Genomic DNA, 19,941 nt, shown 5'->3' on the forward strand with positions numbered 1-19,941 from the left:
CCAGTTGCATATGATTTTCCTCAAGACTGGAGCCTGATTTGGTACATCAAGTGCATAATGTTTATTCCTAATGACTGGCTACTAAATATTTTGTTTATTCATTGTGTCGCCTGGGGTTCATTTACTGCGTGCTGTTTTCTGAAGACAGAAAACCTAATTCTTGAAATAAAATATTCAGCTGTCCGAACAAAAAATTAATCTGTTCTCGCAAATGACTGAGGTCATGCTGTCCTCATTTTTCTCAAGCAGTACAGGCAAAGATTGAAAGCACACAGAGATATATGTATGTATGTATATATACAAATACACTTCTGGAAGCTTGTTTTGAAATGCTTAAGACTTTTAAAATGCCAAGAGATATAATAAATTAGTAAGTTTATTGATTTAGTTATTACTATTCCTTATCTGTAACTTAACTGATTTCAGCTACTGCTTAAATACTGATGCATCTGCAGGGTCTTACTGCAAGAAAGGTGCACAGTCCTGCCTTTCCCAGCCTTAGCTCCTCAGTGGGAGTTTTCTGTTTGTGATTTGCTTGCTGTTTCTCTGGGCTCTGACAGTCAAGCAATACCTGCAACTCTGTGACAGCACTGGCTGCTTACCCTTGCTTTTCTCCCCATGGAGAACCTAAGGACAAGTTCTATTTACTGCATAACCAGGTTTTATTTTCAGAATATGTGTGTCCAGTGTACTCAGTGAGGCTGAAGGTTTATGGAAGTGAAAAAATAATTGGTTATATCAGTAAAAATCTGTATAGAATGTGCATACAATGCTGCCCAAGTGAGTTTGTGCAGTCAAGCTTCATTATGGTATTTTCAGATACCAAATGCTTGACCTTTTGAATTTTGTTTTGACTCATTGAATTTTTGGGTTTTATTTGTGTTTAATATGCATTCAGTGGAATAACCAACTTTGCAAGCAGTTGGACATCCTGTGTGTGAATTTTTCTACATATTTTCACAGATCCAGACTTCTTGAGAAGTGTTTTAGAAGGGCTTGAGTGATGGAAGTTGGACATAGGCAGCTGTTGCTCATGTAGCCATTGCGCAGATGCGTGCAATCCTGCTGAACCTTGCATTAAGAAATACTTGAGGTCTGGGGGAAATTGCTGTAGCTCTACACCTAAAATTTTGTTAAAATTAAATAGAAGCTATTTCCTAGTTTGATGGTAGCAGTAGGTGATAAATACTTGGTGTTCTGTTCTGAACTGGGCTGAGTGAATTGTCTGTAGCAGAGCCAAGCTGGCACAGAGTTTGCCTTGGCAGAGAAGGTGAGTGCTCTGTGGCATCAAAATCTTGGGAACTTCCCTCTGTTGAGGGCTGTGTGGTGTAGTGCCATGTTGAAAATCCCATGCAGTTTTCAGCATTAATGTTTTTGGAGTCAGTGTTGCCTATTTTTTGGGTCAAGAAATAAACACTTCCACAGCACTATCCTTTCATAAAACACAGAAACAGTTTTGCTGTGCTTTAGTGAATTACTGCATAGGTAAGGCTTGCATAGGGCCCACAGTTGAAGTTAATGTGCAAAACTGTAGTTTCTACCTCTAGTCTGTATTTTGTTAAAAAAAAAATCATTTGATGTTTTCGAAACTCTTCTATGTTTAAGTTCACCTGTGATTTAATAACAATTTAATTTTACAATTTGTTAATTTAACAATTTAATACAATCATTGTTTACATGCTACTTTAGTCTCTAGTGAATTTCATGTGGTTTTCTTCACACTGTTCATGTAGAAGAGACTTAAAAAAATTACATTTCATTTATATCATGAATAACATTTCTGTGTGTGACAGATTTCCATAAAATTCAGTGATCAGGTGATTGTGTTAATCTTTTTTCCTGACCACCATCATTTCTTGGCTTACAGTCAAAATTTTTTTCTTAAAAGTGTTGAGTTGATTGTGTTTCCTCCTGTCCACTTCCCCTGTCTCCAGAGAATCATGCAAGATTTGCTTTCATTTTCCTAATTGTATGTGTCAAGAATTGAAGAAAAAGGGCTATTTCATCTTTGTTCAGAAGATATTGTAGTCTCTCATTAGAAGAGAAATTCTTAGGTATTGAAGCCTTGAAGGATGGTATTTTGGGAGCTCAGTCTTCTTGGGTCCAAACAAAAAGATAAAATGTGGCATTTTCCTCATTCTGGTATCTAAGTGCATAGGCTATTTTTTTTTTCTGAAGTTTGTTCATTGAAGTAGTTCCTGCATGACATGGAGAGCTTCCTGTATAATGCTGTTATTTCCAGAGATCCCAAAGAGTTGGACTAGGAGGCATTTCTTGATTTATTATTTCTTTTTCCTCTTCAGGCTGCCTATCTCAGCGAATGTTGGAATTGGATATGCTAAAAAATACAGACAAGCAGAGGAACAAGAGCTGAATGTAGCTGGAAATGATCAACTTGTCTATAAAACAGGTAAAAAAAGAAATAAAATTATTTCATTCCTATTACAAACTCAGATATACCTGTCCTTTTTCTCTCTGTTATCTTTACGTTATCTTCCTCTCTAAATTGAATGTACTTGTTTAGTTATTGATAGTTGTGTTTAGTTTGTTATATTTAAAGTGTGATATTAAAAAGTAAACTCCTTATTTTCTGAAATCCACAATGTACAATGCTGGTGCATAGATAAAGATGCATACATGTAGCTTGTTGTATTGATAAATGCAGAAATGTGATTAAAATAAATCTGCAAGGAAAATATAACACTCATTAGATTCATGCCTTTATTCTGTTTTCCCATTTTCTATTCATACTTCTCTGTGTACTTGATTGTTGCTTTGAGCTGCCTTTAGAGAGAAATTGGATTGCGCTTCTTTCCTAGGAGCTCTGGTAAAAGCACTGTGAGGCTGACTCACTTGTCAGGACAGCTCAGCTTCAAGCTCTTACTGTGCCTCTTAATTTCCAGATTTGTTAATGTAGCTGATTTCCTGAGAAAAGGACATTTATGTTTTATCTGTTCTGTCATTCTCTTAATATTTTCTGTATACCTTTCCTGGCATATCAAAATGTGACAAATTGAGATATTTTCTAGAAATTATTGTCCTTCATTGCATCTGCAAATTCTCTGGCCTCTGGAATTCAGGCTGATGAAGCCACTTGAGGGATTTGTCATCAACTGAGATGCGGTAGTGGCATTTGGCACTTGCACCTCGTCTTCTGTCCTAACCGCAAAATTCTATCTCTACTTCCCTTGACACTGTATAAAATTTGAGGGAGAGAAAGTATTAAAAGGTGGAAATGGGTGAATAAAGAGACTGGAATGAGCTTCTAGTGTTGTCATTCAGGAATGACATTTTCCTAGTTCTTCATGTGCTTTCCTAACAAAGGAGCAACGTGTTAAGTAAGATTAAGTTCTGTAGATGTTTCTTTAATAATATAGTGGTACTGATTACTTCAGGGAAATACCATAGCTCATTCAGTATCTTTTACCTATTAAGTCAGAATCTTGTATAAAATAGAGTAGCAACTTTAGCAGCACTAAACTAACAGTGGCCTGCACGACTTGAATAGGAGTGATGCTAGCAGTTTTCCTTCTGTAAAAGAAACAGGATTATAACTTAGGCTTTTTATGAAATACTTCTGTGTAGTCATCCTGGTACTTTATTTTATAAGTACCTATTTTCTCTTGGTCTACACTAAAATATTTGTCCTTGAAAATTTACCTTGTAATATTTACTCTTGCTTTCCAGTTGTAACTTACTGAAACAGCATCTAGTTAGCAAACAACCATAAATAATTACTAAAGTGTTGACATATTACATAATCTCTTATTATTAATCCATTGCATATTTTCCTCAGTTCCTTTCCCCCCCTTCCCCCTGTTCTGTTCTTTGTCTGTCTCATTGTCTGGAGTCTCAGTTGCTTCAGGAGCTGTTCTGTGCAGTGTTGATGCCTGCCTGCTCGCATCAGTGCTCTGCTCCCAGCGGTGTGTGATCTAGTGACAGAGTCCAAGCAAACTGGATAGTGACAGGACTCAAACATTCCTACGGCATTCTGAGACTGAGCTGCCAAATCCCACCTAGATGTAAATAAGATAAAAGCTTCAGAAAATCCTTGTTCTTACTGCTCTTAGCTTCGAGTTATAGACAGAAATACTGTGTTGGGACAGTAGAATAAAAAAGCTCAGTAAGTCAGCATAAGAATTGTATGGTTAATTTTATAGCTTATAAATGTGTATGTTGTTCTACATTTGAGACTGCTTTTCTCTAATACAGTGTGCTTATCATTCAAATTTCAAGAGCTTCAAGATGTATTTGTAACTATCAGCTATATTGATCTGAAAGTGAATGTTTTCCTCAAGAACATGGAAACTGTCATAATTGATCAAGGATTTAGCTAGACTAGGACCTATGAGTTGACCTGTATTGAATACAAATGTAGTCAAGAAATAACCTTCATAACATGGAAATGAGAAAATAATTTTTTCTGGAGGTTCTGAATTGGTACCCCTTCTGTAGCTTCTTTCTCTGAGTTGCTGTTCTAACTTACAGGCAATATTTTCTGTGCAAATTGATAGCCTGTTTTAAATCTTGCAGTTGTTGAAACTGCTTGTGCCTTGTTATTTGATGAAATTCTATTGAGTTTAAGTGCTGTGCTTTCCAATTTATTTGAAACTTTCATACTGAGAGGACAAACAAAAATGCCTGATCTGCTTCTATGTTGGGGAAAGAGATCACCAGGGAACTTCAGAGTTCTGGCTTCTACAGAGCATTGTAGAAATGATACTGCTGTGCAAAGTTGAAGTGATTAAATAAAAGCAGAAGAAAAGTCTTTGTCATAACTGTTAGACAAAATGAGTAGAGCATTAGCAATTCTTCTTGTCTCGCCAGGCTTGTTTCACATTTGGATCTTCCTGGCTTCACACACTTTGGATTCAGTGAGGTCGTGGGGTGTTGTGCAGAGGGAAACCTTCCAGAGCTGTGTGTATGGGACACTTACCTTGTAGAAAATACTTTTTTAAATATTTTTTTTCCAAATTTTGGAATTCTGAACTATACAGACTAGAGCTTTGCGCTTCTAAATTCTAAAGCTTCTAAATTCTAAAATCCTTAGTTCTCTCTTTTTTTTTTTTTTTTTTTTTTCTTTAAAGGACACATAGAATTATTTTCATGAAGCTTTGTGGATGGCAGCTTTTTTTTTTTCCTGTCTTCATGATTTTCATGCCATTAAATGGATATCTTCTGGAGGTCTTCTAGGTCCCACCTGAAGTAACTGCTTTCAGAGAAAAAGAAATTTAAACATTGTTTCTGATATATAAGAAACTGAATTTTTAAGTATCTTACACATTTTGTACTCAGAACAGATGATGCATGCCAGGAAAATTAATCATAGTGCAGATCCTCACCCCAAAACCTTTTGTATATAAGGTATGTACAGGTTGAAGAGGATTGCAGTAGAGAAGTCTCACCAGACAGGTATTTCCTTAGGATTTCTCTGAATTAAGCTCATCAGGGATCAGTCAGCAGCACCTTCATGTACTTGGTGTTTGACTGCTGTAGCACCATGTTCTGGGAAGTCCTGCTTTTTGGCTCAGTGTAGGAGCCAGTTGTTACCTGTGGCTTTTCTGTCCTGTGAGCTTCCATTGAAACTGTAATCACTGTGTAGCTCAGCAGAAGCATGATCAGTGATTTAACAAGCATCTCATTTGATTCATCTAACCAGTACATTGAAGTATATGTTTTTTTAAGCATCTCATTTTAATTGCTTAGTGGCATATAGAAAGATACAGCTGTACAAACTCTTCTTCCAGAACTGGTGAATATAAAAATCTAATCTTATGTTAAAGGATATCTTCAAATTTGATTCAGACATCTGCTGTATGGGCTATTATAACTGAGATACTGGAAAATTGCTCTTTCCATGGGCATTGGGCAGTTTTAGTCATTGACATCTTTAGAGGACTTTCATAATAATCAAAAAGGAGGTTAGCAGGCAAATTCTTCTTTCCCATAACTGAGTTTTCAGTTTCTTTTTTGCACCAATTCTGAAAAGAGAAATTAGTATTATTTATTCTGGACTATTAACTCTTTACTAATGCTTCTTATGCACTGAAATATTTTGCTTGTCCTAAACCAGCATGGGGAGCAGTTGCCTGCTTCCTCAATTTACTATTTTCAGGTTGGAATCATCCTGCGTTTTATGTCAAAATCCAAGGTGCAGCTTAGAGCACAGTGCCTTACCAAGGTGTGCACTGGTTGTGTCAGTTGTCCTGCTCCTAATAGTGTTTTTCAGAAAGTATAAGCAATTGAAAAAGGAAAAAGTTCATACCTTCCTTGCTGATAATTCCATAGATCTGTAGCTGAATTTTTAGATGCGTCTTTATTGGCCGGATTGACAACTTTTCTGAAGACCAGTTCTCATTGGGGGATTTGTTGCATATTAGATAAGAAAAATAGAAAAACCCCAAGCAAACCTAAACATTTAAAGGTAATTACATTGTATGGTATAGAATCCACAGCTGAATGGTTATTTAAATCAGTAGAATAAACTTTCATCAGAGTGTACATTCAAATGTTCTCCTCTGCAGCAGGTCTTCCTGGTTCAACTTTCACGTTTAAAAAATAAAGGTGTAAGTGTTAAGGTCTTTTAAGATGGTTGTTCAAGTTCCCCATCTCAATTTAATTCTGTTTTTTACTAAGGAACATAATAGATTTCAGGTGGTATTTGTCCTGAGTTTGTTAGGGTGAGACATTTTCGTTGCTGTTTGCGTCATGTCAGTGTTATCTCAAGTTGCCAGTTTGCTGAGGTTAGAACTGTTCTGTCTTTGCAGACAGAAGTCTTAGAGCTGTTGTGGTATTAATTCCCCAAGCAAACCCAGTATAATATTTCTCAGTTTAAGTACAGAAGACATGTCTTGAAAAGAAAAAGACCCAATCCATACAGTGTTTAGTACTTGCAGCATCTGCTAAATGGTTGTATGGCTGTCAATTCTTAAACTCTGCATGGTGATTGTGGCTAACATTGGATCACTATTTACTTCTGTTATCATTTTTTTTCCAGACTCCTGTGCTTAGGAGATAGTAAGATGTTGCTGTCTTAGAAATGTTATATAAAAAGCAGTATTAAAAAAATGTTATGTTTCATCAGTGAAAAAAAATGATACATACAAAATTAATTCAATTGTTTTTCAGCAGGTATGTGAATACTGGTGGCTCTTTCTTTGCTTCTGGTTTGTTCCATTGTGTTTTTTAAATAAAATTCTTAATTAAATTTGAGATTAATGATTTCTTACTAGTATACTGAGGTTTGTACTGAATTACAGAGGGTTATTATATGAATCCTACCTTTTGAATTTTGTGTGCATCCCTCCTTATTTATTAAAAAATATTACTATTAAAAAGTTGCTTTCTTCTTGTAACATTTTATCTTTCCAAAATTACAGCTGTTTCTTTGAAAACCTGATAGAGGTGGGAAGGTTATGTTGCTTTAGCAGGAATCTGCTGACACTGGGATCTGTTCCCTAGCAGCTTGAGGTTTCTTCCAGCATTGGTCAAATCACACACAGCTATGGATGTCTCAGTTGTGACATGTTTGTGCCAGAGGGAAGCCACTCAGCCTTCGTGCAGCGTTGCTGTGGCAGAATGCTATATATATGAATTTTTAGGGGCAACATATTTAGAAACTTGACCAAAAGTATTTTAAAAAGGACAATTAATACTTTGAAGGGGTGCTGCTATCAAGTTCTGGTTTTGTGTTTAGCGGTGCTAAGTAGATCCTTGTGCAGTGATCACCTTTCACTATTGCCTTACAAGAGTCCAAGTTAAAGAATTTTTCCTGTTGCAGAATATGGCTTTAGGAGAACTCTTTTAGTGAGCTATCCAGCTATTGAGGCCTTTGTTTTAGTGTTAGAATAACTTAATTTGTATTCCTTGATACTTGGAGACAGTTCAGGGGCAAGGAACACTTAGAGGTATGGCATGGAACTATATGATGCTACTCTGCCTGCTTCTGCTTCACTGCTGTCTGAGATGGTTACAATTTTCCAAAGAAAGGGAGCTGTAACAGCAGTCAAGCATTTAGGCTGTAGCCTTTATTTTAAAGTAATTATTGTCTTCGTAAAAAGAATAATAGAATTCTGTCTCACTACTCTATTTCTTAGACAAATAATGACATAAAAAGAGCTATAGGGTTTTATTACCTCCATGAAAGTATCCATTTCACCATAATACCTGGTGAAACCTATTTGAAATGGAAATAATTTCACTTCTTGATTTTGTTATGCTCTGGGTATTTTAGCGAAATTGTTTAATTGTAACCTGCAGAATTGTTGTTTGCCACAGTCTTGTCCAGGCTTTCCCCTTCTGCACCTTCTCACCTGTTTTTTGTTTTCATGGTCAAAGAGACTGCAGACTTCTGAGCAGAAACTCATGCTTGCACTGAAAGATTTTTGTCCTGTATTACCCAGTAATTATCAGTGTAGTATCACACTGAAAGGTCATTATGGTGCTTAACAGATTTTAATGGCCAAGTGTTAGAAATAGAACGGTTTTCCTGTCAAATTGTGGGTGATTTTGTACCGTGGATCCAGTAGACTTCAGGGAAAAAACACGTGTACAGGAATAAGGCATATTTTTTTCAGTATTGTAAAGTATTCTGGGATATACAGGTAGAATTTGCAGTTGTAATGCAAACTGAAAAAATCCAGTTTTTAAAATTAAGAGAAAAGCATAGGGAGTTGTATACATCTTTCCACTGATGGTGGTTTACACATACAAGCAGTGTTTATTTGGAGTTGCTTCCAGTAAAACAGTAGTTGCATAAACACAGAAAATCTCTTCAATCTACTAATATTAAAAAGTGCTAATTCTATTAATACTTAAAGTATGCAATTCAACTTTTAGAGAAGTTAGGTTTCCAAATACTGTTGTTGCAGTCTCCTGGTGTTTCTGTTTCTGTATTGGAGAAAGTGACTCTTGGTTATTTTTGTGCCTAGGTACTTCATTGTCGCAGTGTGAATCAAGTGATTCAAGTTCTATAGCAATAAGTAAGTGTAAATACTTGGATATGCCTACAGCCAAACACAGGGAAAAGGTAATGTCATTGTACTTTTTCCCATGAACTAAAGCTGAAAATAATGTTTTGTTGTGGCTTTGGGGTGTGTTTTTGTTCATTTGTTTCTGTTGTTGGTTTTTAAGAGGAAATTCTGTTCCTGCTTTAAACACTGTACAAAATTATCAGATTTTTTACAAAACAATTGCGTAAAATTTCTTAAGAGGAAAAGCGTTGGTGTTACACTTTCTGCTTATAGTATTCATGTAAAATATGTACATGAGTGTGTGCCCATATTCTTTTCTGTGATCTTCTAATGCACTTTAGGATTGCATTTATCTCCAGATGCCTACAAGATGATAGAAAAGATGGCACAGTGTTTTGCAGAGCCTTGCTTTATGGCTTGGAAGCTGTTGATATTTGAAATCTGAAACCTGTTTTGTTTTGTAGACTTACGAGTTTTCTTGAAAAATTGTTTCAGATAGTGTCTCTGATACAAAACAATTCAGTTGTGATTGTAGAAGGAGCTACTGGCAGTGGAAAGAGCACACAGATTCCACAATATATTTTGGATTATTGCATGAACCAGTCTGTGCCCTGCAACATTGCTGTTACCCAGCCTCGGAAAATCGGTGCCAGCAGCCTTGCTAGGTGGATTAGCAAGCAACGCTCATGGACACTAGGTGGATTTGTAGGATACCAGGTATGAGAAAACTTCAAACTGTATTTTAAAATGTATTAAAAAGTACTATGTGTTCGTTCTTGATTACTTTTAAGCATACCTAGCATACTGAAGAAACGTTAGAAAATCTTCTTTTAAAGTGGAATTGCTATTTTTTATCTGTCTCCTGCTAAATGTTTGTAATTAAATCAACTTGTAAATTTGAACAACTATGAATCCTAGTGGGACTCCTACAGAAAATATTACTCTGCATCAGATATGTCTACATTATTAATCACTGAAATTTTTGCAGGAGAACTATGTTCTGTCATTTTTTTCTTTAAATTCCATAAGTAACTTATTTTATCTGTTTTGCTTTACTACATTTACTTGTCAGCTCTGTCAAACCTTTAACACATTTATGACCAGGTTCTTTTGTGAACAATCTCGTGTTCCTTTTTAAAATGGGAAAAACTCAAACTACTTTTTCCTCTTAAATCTGTCTCCTCCTTTTGCTTTGTTCAGCTCATCTGCAAGCTCAGTTCTGTCCCTCTGTTAATGAACTAGATGCCACATTTCTTTTTCGACACAGGTCCTAGTACTTTTATGAGCTCCTTGTGTGTACCCACACTAAGCTGCTGTGATATTGGTTTCATTGTGGGTTAGGTCACAGCTATTTCTGGATGAGCTGCTCTGGTTCTTCAGGCCAGTGTTTTCACAATGCTATTGACAATGAGAGGGATGTTCACAGAGAATTGTCTGCTTCTGGAGTCCTTTGCTAGGAGGAATATTTACTGGGTTCTTCTTCCTCTCTGCTTCATTTTATTTCTTGTTCTTTCTTCCTTTCTTTCTTCCACTTAGGGTAATATGTATATGTTTGCTAGAATGCATTTAGAGGTTTCTGTTTCTTCATAGGTCTGCAGCTTCAGGTTACTTCCTAATATATTACATGTGGTGCTGTTTATGTGTGTTAGGTGTTCTTTGTTACCCTTAAATCTGGTTCTGTAAAGTTTTCAGGTCTGGAAGAGTTTGATTTTTGACTCAGAGTAACAGAGTTGTTCATAGCATGGGCTCTTACATGTCAGTCTAATGCTTCATCTGTTACCCACATCTGCTTTCCTTTGTGCCACATCATAAACATGACAGCAATAACTAAAACACCAGTGTTACCAACATTATTCTCATACTAAATCCCAAAACCACAGCACTGTACCAGCTACTAAGAAGAAATGCACTCTGTCCCACCCAAAACCAAAACAGTTGCGTATGTTGTTTGTTTCAAAGTAGGTTATGTATAAAGCCTTTGTTGCTGTTTTTGATACCTTGAATTAATTAGTCATAAAGTTGCTGAATTGATTCATTAGGCTAGTGAGTCTCAAAGACTTAAAATGATACTGTACTTCCAGACTGTCTTCAGGACAGTAGATGTGGATATACTGTGCTTGTTTCACCAGCACCTGTGTGAGCTGAGTAGAAACAGAGGGTAATGATGGAGAGCAGATGTGTCTGCTCTAGGCTGATGGAAAGCTGCACATGAAAAGATGGTCACAGCTCTGCCTGCCTGGGTGGGTTACACCTGAGATAGCTAAAGTTACCACAAGTGTGTTAGAAATCAAAAATCTGTTCGTATGGGGTTGCAGAACTTTTCTCTCAGGAGTAAGTTGCCTGGTCTTGGTGATAACTTGAACATCTTTCCTTTTCCTGTCCTATATGCAAACCACATTTTGGCAAAATCTTTTTCTTGCTCTCTATATCAGTGGAAAGAGTGATGTGTATGTACCTTTAGAAGTCTGAAGAATTCCCAGTTTAAAGTCACAGCAAGGAATTTGCATTTTACATATTTTTGAAATTTCTCCCAAAGTAAAACCAGTTAATTGGTTCTGGTAAGAACACTCCAGTATGGAGACTTGTGCAAGTTTGAGTAAATAATTTTGATGGGTTTACACTGTGTTTGATTTTGGAGTTCTTTCACATGCATGCTTCTTGTAACTACAATCAATCTGTTTTCAGCTAGTATGTCCATTTCTTACTGTTGTTAGTTGAGTTTAGAGAATGTTTGGACAAAGGAGACGAGGTTGCTGTATATGACAACAGGAGTTCTTCTTCAGAAAATAGTTTCTGCCAAGAGCCTAACTCAGTTCACGCACATTTTCATTGATGAAGTAAGTTGCTGGAAGTAAGTTTAATTTTCATATTAATAAAGACTTCTCTTTTGTCTCTTACCACACAAGAAAGGAGAAATGCAGACATCTACTTTTAAAGATGTTTTATATAAGTTATCTAAGGTAACACTTGCTGAAATAGGCTTGTCAGCATTCCTTTGAGCAACAGGTTTAGAACTGAGGGTGTGGGGAGTGCTTTTGGGAGTCCTTAACTTTTAATAGTAGAGGTACCTTGAAATGTTTTTTGGAATCCATCTTGTGGAATTCAAGAACCTGTCCATCTAGGTGTGTCATGGGGAGGCAGCTACTTTTCACTCACTTGAATATTACAAAAACTTTATTCTGCAGGGATGTCCTGAAAAATATCTCTGTGAAAGATCTGTCTCCTGGTTGTGGGTACAGTTCGTTCATGTGGATTCATTATTGCTGCCGTCACTTCACTAAAAAGCTAAAGCAAATACACTTGTAATTTGTGTATTTTTACATGTGTATATGCTTCTTTTATGTGGAAAGCGATATTTGACTTTCAATCAATAGTTAGATGTGAAATTGTGCTGTCACAAACCATGGATATAAATCACATGTAGGATGTATGATATCTTGGGATGTAGTGATACAGAAGAGGATGTAGGGGTTTGGGGGTTTTTTTGGAGAGTGGCTGGTTGGTTTGGGGGGATTTTTTGTGTTTTGTTTTAGCATGTATTTTTTTCTAAGTGCCATTTTTGATTTTTATCCTGTTACTGGTATTGTAGCTGAAAGCTACTTGAATTCTTGGATATTTGAGGATCGGGGAGACAGTACTTAGTGTTCCATTAGACTATTACAGTAACAAGGCTGTCATGACTTCACTTGAAATGGTACAGTGCAAACCTGGAAAAGATTAAGCAGGTAGTTACATTTTTTGTATGAAGAAAATTTAATACTTCATTCAAACAGAAAAAGAACAAAAACCCCCCCAAAGGCTAAGGAATTGTATCAGTGGCCTTCATGGAAAAGATTTGAGCACTCCAGTGTATTAGCAGAGTGTTGGAAGCCTTAACATTTCTTTTAATAAGGAAATGCAGGTGAAATGTAGGTAGAAAAGCTGAATCATATAAGGTGCATACATAGAAAAGTGTTATTGTTCAATTAGTTTTAAGATTTATTCATTACATATGAAAATGAATGAGTGAAGTTTTCTGGCCCCATACATAGGAGAATGGGTTTATGCAGAGGTTTTTCAAACTGTTTCTTGGGTGCTGTAATTTGAACTGTTACTAGCTTGTACCACTTCTTTGAGCAGCACCTATCTGTGTGTTTCACTTCTCCAGCCAGGATTCTGGTCCCTCCTGTTTCCCATATGCCATCTTTTCCCCTATACCTACTACAGAGATTGTGATCTTGAGCCCAGAATCACTGTTTTTAACAACTGAATATTCTCCATAACATTTTTAATTGCATCTTTGCATCTTTCAATTGAATCTCATCGTTCTCAGAGTACTGCAGACATTTAGGAGCACCCTTAAACAAAGTAGGACCAAAAATCTTGACTTCTCCCCGCAAGACTTCACTGTCAGCCTAAAACTACCTTGGCTAAATTTATTTTTGTAGTGGGACCGCATTGAATATATGTCTTATCTTTATATTATATTAGAATATGCTAATTAGCTTCCAGGACATGAATGTTGACTTGTGAAGGCTAAACTCCAGAAAAACCTGCTGCACTTAAAATATTTAAACTGTAATTCAAGAAAGGGATATGGTCATCATGGATAGTAATGGAAAGAAGTATTTGCTGATCTATAAGGAGCAGGCAGAAGGCTCAGGTGCTAGGATATATAAAGAATTGGGTGTAAACTTACGTTTTAGAAAGCAGTTGTGTATTTGGATTGTAGGTGGAAGCCATTGGGAGTGATGCACATCTATTCAATTTGTTTATTTTTCAGACAAACCAAAACAGTCCCTGGATCTTTTGGGATCTTACCAGTACAGTTGATTTATCAGCATCAGTATTATAGACTTCATCTGTTACTGTCAACTCTAGTACAACTGGTAGTTAGAGCTCGAGATTGATTTTTCTAGTCATTATTCTAGATTTGCTTAACTTCAGAGTAACATGATTTTCACAAAGGGTTTTGTAGTCATCTGAAGACTCTTGTTGGGTTTTTAAAGTGTTCTTAACATGCCTAGGCTCAAAAGCTTCCTTCTATGAAAATATATTATTTCAAGTTACAAAAATAAAGCATGAAATTGAATGGGAAAGTAAGAGGCTGTCAAAAAGAAGAGGATAGATTAATGAAAATTAAATAGTGGATAATGTCTTCTAGGTGCACGAACGTACAGAAGAAATTGATTTCTTGCTCTTGGTGACCCGTAAACTGTTGTGTACAAATTCACAGTCTGTAAAGGTAGGTTCAAACTGAATTCTGCTGTTTTTTCTTGCAAGAAAATGTTTGCATGTCTTTCATCTGTGAAGGCCCTATTTTAAAGAATTGACCATGAATTACTATGTTACTGCTTTTTATTAAATATTACTTAGTTTGCCACTCCTCATAAGTAAGCAAGCTAAGGGGCATTCTTTTCCTGGCTGCTGTAATGTGTTCTGAGAGACTTCTTTTTTTTTTCCCCTCACGTTAAAATGCATTAGTTTCTAAAGCCTGCTTAAGGCTAAAAAATGCACGATGGATATTTGACTAGAATTACGTCTTGGGTATTGAGGGCAGTGCTCATCCTTGGTTAAAATGGTAGCATTAACTCCTGGAAATACTGAGCCTTTTTGTTTAAGTGGGATGACGTATTTGAAGAAAATAGCAAAAGACCAGAACTGCTGTACTGTAATTTCTGGGCAGAACTGGTAGTAAAATGTGGCTGAGGTTTTTCTCTGCACGTTAGGCAATTCTGCTTTGTACTGAAGCAGGATTCACAGACATTTAGCATGACGTGTTTAGTCTTTGGGGTCAAAGTAATGAACTCTTGAAATGTTAGAAATTAAATACAGGTGATGGAGTTAAGCTAACAGTATCTTTCAGTGCAGCTATTTGGGACTGCAGATACTTTGTGAGACTGCATGTCTTCTCAGTGCTTCAAGTTAATGGTTTAATGTGAATTTTTCTGTTCAAAATAGAGTCTAGGTTGGCTGTTTGTGTTGCCATTGGAAGGGAATATGTGTTCTTAGATGCAGTACATTACATTGATACGAACTTGGTCTCAGGTCTCCCAAACATGCTGTCACTGAAAGTGCCTTTTCAGTTGGCGTAGGATATGTCTGTGTGCTTCCTATCTTTCACTTTTTATTCCTTTTCATGCTGATCTAGATTTTAAAGAGAACTCTTGTCTTTAAATTCAGACACAGTTATGTGAAACTATTCAGCCTTTTTTAGCACTTGGCTCTGCGTATTGAGGAGAGCAACAATTTGATCAAACTGAGTTTGTGAGAAGTTTGCCCTTTATTCTGATTGTTGGGTTGGTTTCAGTGGCAGGAATCCCTACAGGCCCTATCATCTTTTCTGTTAGAGGTTTCTGACAAATTTTTCATTTTCCCCTGTAGTTCCATTTCAGTCTCTTGAAATTGTCACGGAAAAATGTTATCCCCTTTATATCATTCTCTGGAATTGTTTCTGCAGATGAGAGTTTTTTAATATTGTACAAACCTGAGAGAGACCTTTATTTGAGGAAGTGGAGGGATGAATTGAATTTTTTTATGTTGAAGAAGGGGGAACTCTTGATCTCACTTATTGGCCTTGAGCAGAGTGGAATGGGCTATTCAGTTTGAATTTATATACAAAGCCCAGTGTCTCCTACTTAATCTCTTTTCAGTCCCTTCTGAAATACTGTAAAGGAAGGGAGCTTTGATGTAGCAAATTCATTTAGAAAATGCAAGATTCTTCTCCCATCCTCCCTGCATGCATTCAAAAGGGTGCAAAGATCCCTATTTAAGAGAGGAAACAAAGCATTTTTAACTAGAGTGGCATGAAGTACACGTGAGGTGTTTGTTTCCTAGTTTGGATGTTGGAGACCTCAGAGTAGCAGGTAATTTAACATTGCATCAACTGACAGGAGTTAGTTGAAAGATTCTGATGTTTATTCTGAGGACAAGATCTACCTGCTGAACTATTTAACTGTTAGATTGTGCTGAATTTTCTGGCAGATGGCTGCTGCAGATTATTTTTAGATCGCAGAGCAGATACTGGATTGTTGTGAGGTTGACCTTGCTGGGATTGGGTTGTTCAAAGAAAACCTTGAGACTGAGAATGGCTCTTTTGGATCAAACCAAGCAGTGCAGTTTCCATAGTGACTAGGAACAGTTCTGGGTATCATCTAGTGCATCTTTGGACATACCCATGTAGTACAAGTGGTTTTGGACTGCTTGATCTTGAACTGTCTTCTTTGATTACCCTCTGTTTTGACGTGTTCATCTGCTGTGTTGGTGATATGTGCTGGTTGAATTTTTGCTTTAAGAGTGCATTAAACTCCTGGTTCAGTTATGTGACACTTCAGGCACTCTGTTAAGAATCTGTCATTTTTTTCCACTTTGGAAGGATTCCACACAGATTAGAGTCCAGATTACAAAGATTGTCTAGGAGAAGGGGTCGTTAATATTCCTTGCCTGTAACTTCAGATTGGATTTTGTTTCCATAGCCTTTAGAGAAGGTTGCATTTAGCCTATTGCCCTGGCACAGGTGAGTCATTATCTTTTGAGCCATGAGGCAGTCCATGCTGGAGTGGGACTGATTTCATATATTTGCAGAATTATGTCCTTTCAAATTTCTCCTTTCAGGATCATGTTGGAAAACTTCATGGTTTCACCTGCCCTCTCCATGTGTTCCTTGTGCCTTCACATGGAAAGCTTCAGCTTTGGAGCTGAGCACAGTGGTACAATGCCCCCTTCATTAGTTTGCCTTCCTGTTGTTTTGTAAAGGGGATGCTTTTGTGTTTTGCAGCATTACTGCTTTGGGTGGTGAGATACCAAGAGTACTGTATGTTTTTGGTTGAATTTCCACTGTGCTTTCTGCCCTAGGCATTCTAGCCAGAGCTATTCTCTTACAGAGCCTCTCTGCACGTGCTGGTTAAGGTATCTTAAGCATTTAGCTTGATTGTCTGAAATGTACTTAGGTTACATACCTGTAGTAACCAGAATTAGATCATTTAACATGAAGAGGAAGTGGAGAGTCCCACGTAGCAGGACAATTTTTTAAAATTAATGCTTTACATTTGCTGTACATGTTTTTTAACAGATAATACTGATGTCTGCTTCCATCAACTCCAAAGAATTAGCTGATTACTTTGCGCTTCCAGTTCATAATGGCTTGAATCCAGTCTGTGTATTTAAAGTTGAAGGCAGACCTTTTGCAGTTGAAGAATATTATCTTGATGATTTGAAGGACATTTTTGATTTCCAGGTATTGTAAATATAATTTCATTTTTTGTACTTAATAAGAAATTGAAATAGTCAGTTGAAAACTGTGTAATAGAATGGCATATAGCCACTTTTATATTGCAGTTCTAGGTAAGAATTAATAGATAATGATAAATCAGGACTCTTTGTATGAGCAGACTAGTTTCGGTCATGAAACAGAAGTGTTTCAGTGGTATGAGGCATTTTGTTTGATAGTTGCATTCAAGATGAACAATGTAAAATTGAGTGTGGAAAGTAACATAAATAGATTTAAAGATCTCTTTGAATATAGCTGACAAAATCAGGGAATATTTTGTGGGTTGGTTCATGTTGTTATGTATCAAAGGCAGAAAGTGCTACAATATGAAGAGAAAACAAGCATTTTTGATTAGAACTTTGTTGGCTTCTCTATCAGCTGGGGTTTTCTTGTTTTGCTTTCCTGTTTCCTTTTTAAAATAGTGCCAGAAATGTTATGCAATGGTTTTGAGCCTATTTCTGTTGTATCCGTGTAGGCCACCATAGTAAATGTGATGGCAAATGTAAAATTGTGAGTACTGAGAACATGTTAGAATTACAGATACCTCTCAGATCCCTGGTGGGCTGTGCTGGAGAGCTGCTTCTCTGATGCCTAAGGAGGGAAGGTGCTGGCTGAAGATACCTTTGCTTTATCAATCTAGTTTATAAGCTGCATGGAATGTATTTTGTATATTTTGTTTTTAGACCTCCTGACATTATAGTAAGTATCTCTGTAGACATCAGGTAATGAAGGAATGAATGTAAATATTAATCTGTTTTCTGTGGTTTTATAATAGGAGTTTGTTTTGCATTTGAAAAACAGCTGTGTAGGAATTCACTTGAGTGAACTCTTTCAGTATTATGGTTCAAGGCAAAAAAAACAGGTTAAAGCAGAGTATAACAAATGCACTTAGGCCTATATTATGATACCCAGTCTAAAAATAACTGGGACATGGATGTAGTTATTGGTCAGTTTTGATAATTCAAAACACTATTAAAATGTTATTACAATGAAGAAGATGGGGGATGCACTTAAAAAATAGCAGTGGGGAACACACTGTTATTATTTAGCTTTCATCCATCAATTCTGCAGAAAATAACACAATAAAATAGGAAGCCCAGAAGAAAATAATTGCTTATGCAATTATGCATAGTAATAGTACACAGCTCAGACATTGGTTATGCCTCAACACAGACAAGGTAAAATGAAAGGCTGTCAACCATTGAAGTTCCAGTGCAAACAAAAAAAATAATGCTTATTGCAGTTGGCCCATCAGTATTTATACATTAGTATGGCAGCTCAGACAGATAATATGGAGGAGATTATGTAATAGATGGGGCTTTGTAAAACATTTTTGATGATGACAACAAAAAGATAACCAGGAAATTGAGTAAGAAGTCTACTTCAGTCACATTGGATTTGTCATGGCTGTACTTGGGAGCTGAATGTCAAGTTGCACACCTTTCACCTCAGAGATCACAAACAAAGGAGCTGCTTTCAGTGCTTAGCCCTTTTTAAACTTTATTTTCTCTGTGTTTTTTATTTAATGTTTTCATCCGATTCTTTATCTTGTGTTGTCCTACCTATAGCCATTCTTTTTTTCAGCAAGATGGGGAGGGTATGTTTGTCCAAGAAGCACATAAATGCTCTTTGATTTTCTTTTCTCTATATCTGTATTTAAAAAGGATGAAATTGAATTCTGAAGCACTGATTTTTGGTCTTCATCTTGTTCCTTATGTTGCTGTGTGTGAAGATTTTCTTAGAATACTAGTTGCAATTAAATATTAAAATGTGGAAGATCTAAGATGGTTTGTGTAACATCCTAATAGAATTAAAATGGAATGTATTAAGATAGTTAATGAGTTAACGCTGCCATATGGAGGCTGAGGCACATCTTTCATTATGCTCAAATCTTAATCAGTTAGATAACTGCCTGAGGTACAGGCTTCAGGCTTTAATTCTTGATGTTTTATTTTCACCTATAAAAGCCTGTAAAATTTACACAAAGGGACACAGCAATTAAAAGTAAATGCAGTCATTGCTCTTTAGGTAAACAGAATTTTTCTAAGTTTACTTCAGCTTTTAAAATTAATAACTGTGGAACTACATTACATAAATCTCAATGATTTCTTAAAGCATCTCAGTCAAAATCAGTCTAGTCCTTTGTCTCTCGGATATGAGGTGTGAATCTTTGTCCGTTTTCAAAAAATCTTAAAATAATCGGATGTTACTGTATAAATGTAGAATTCTTTTGTGAATCCTGCAGAGTTGTTGGCTTTAATATATCACTCATTTCTGCATGTGATAATGTTTTAAAACTGTGCTTGAAAATAAAATTTTTAGGGGTGGTTTTGACTTGAATAATTTGTCAGTTCATTGATGTTGTTGTGATTTGGAAGATGAATAAAAGTGCCAGTCATTATTTTTTCTTCTCTTTGACTGTTTGTAGTAAACCCTCTGCTGTGGCTAGACAGACATCTAGCTGAATCAAAGATAAAACTTTCTACTTGAATTACTTCATTTGTAGGAAAGAATAAAAATAAGGGAGAAAAAAGGGAGAAACATGTTTCAATGTAGCACTGGCTTACCCTTGCCCAAATACTGGGTCATTTATAGGTGTACTGCTTAATTTGTGAGCATAGGTTTACAAAAAGTAGTTTATTTTTCTTTTGGCATAATGGGCTTGGTAAACACATTGTCTGGATGTTTAACCAAATCATGATTTTGTTGTACCAGCAACCT

At 36.4% G+C, this 19,941-nt stretch overlaps 1 protein-coding gene across 1 annotated transcript in view; it reads left to right on the forward strand.

Annotated features, from left to right (window-relative positions):
• TDRD9 (tudor domain containing 9) overlaps positions 1 to 19,941 on the forward strand; it is a 66,946-nt gene that overhangs the window by 13,525 nt on the left and 33,480 nt on the right. Inside the window, exons 2-7 of the mRNA XM_014249678.2 lie at positions 2,304 to 2,410; positions 8,931 to 9,028; positions 9,468 to 9,689; positions 11,687 to 11,809; positions 14,116 to 14,196; positions 17,023 to 17,187. Coding sequence (XP_014105153.2) covers positions 2,304 to 2,410; positions 8,931 to 9,028; positions 9,468 to 9,689; positions 11,687 to 11,809; positions 14,116 to 14,196; positions 17,023 to 17,187 — 796 coding nt within the window. The remainder of the gene's footprint in view (positions 1 to 2,303; positions 2,411 to 8,930; positions 9,029 to 9,467; positions 9,690 to 11,686; positions 11,810 to 14,115; positions 14,197 to 17,022; positions 17,188 to 19,941) is intronic.

Source organism: Pseudopodoces humilis, chromosome 7, assembly GCF_049639895.1.
Source record: "Pseudopodoces humilis isolate 2021_Gansu_Grassland_sample_001 chromosome 7, ASM4963989v1, whole genome shotgun sequence".
Lineage (NCBI taxonomy): Eukaryota > Metazoa > Chordata > Aves > Passeriformes > Paridae > Pseudopodoces > Pseudopodoces humilis.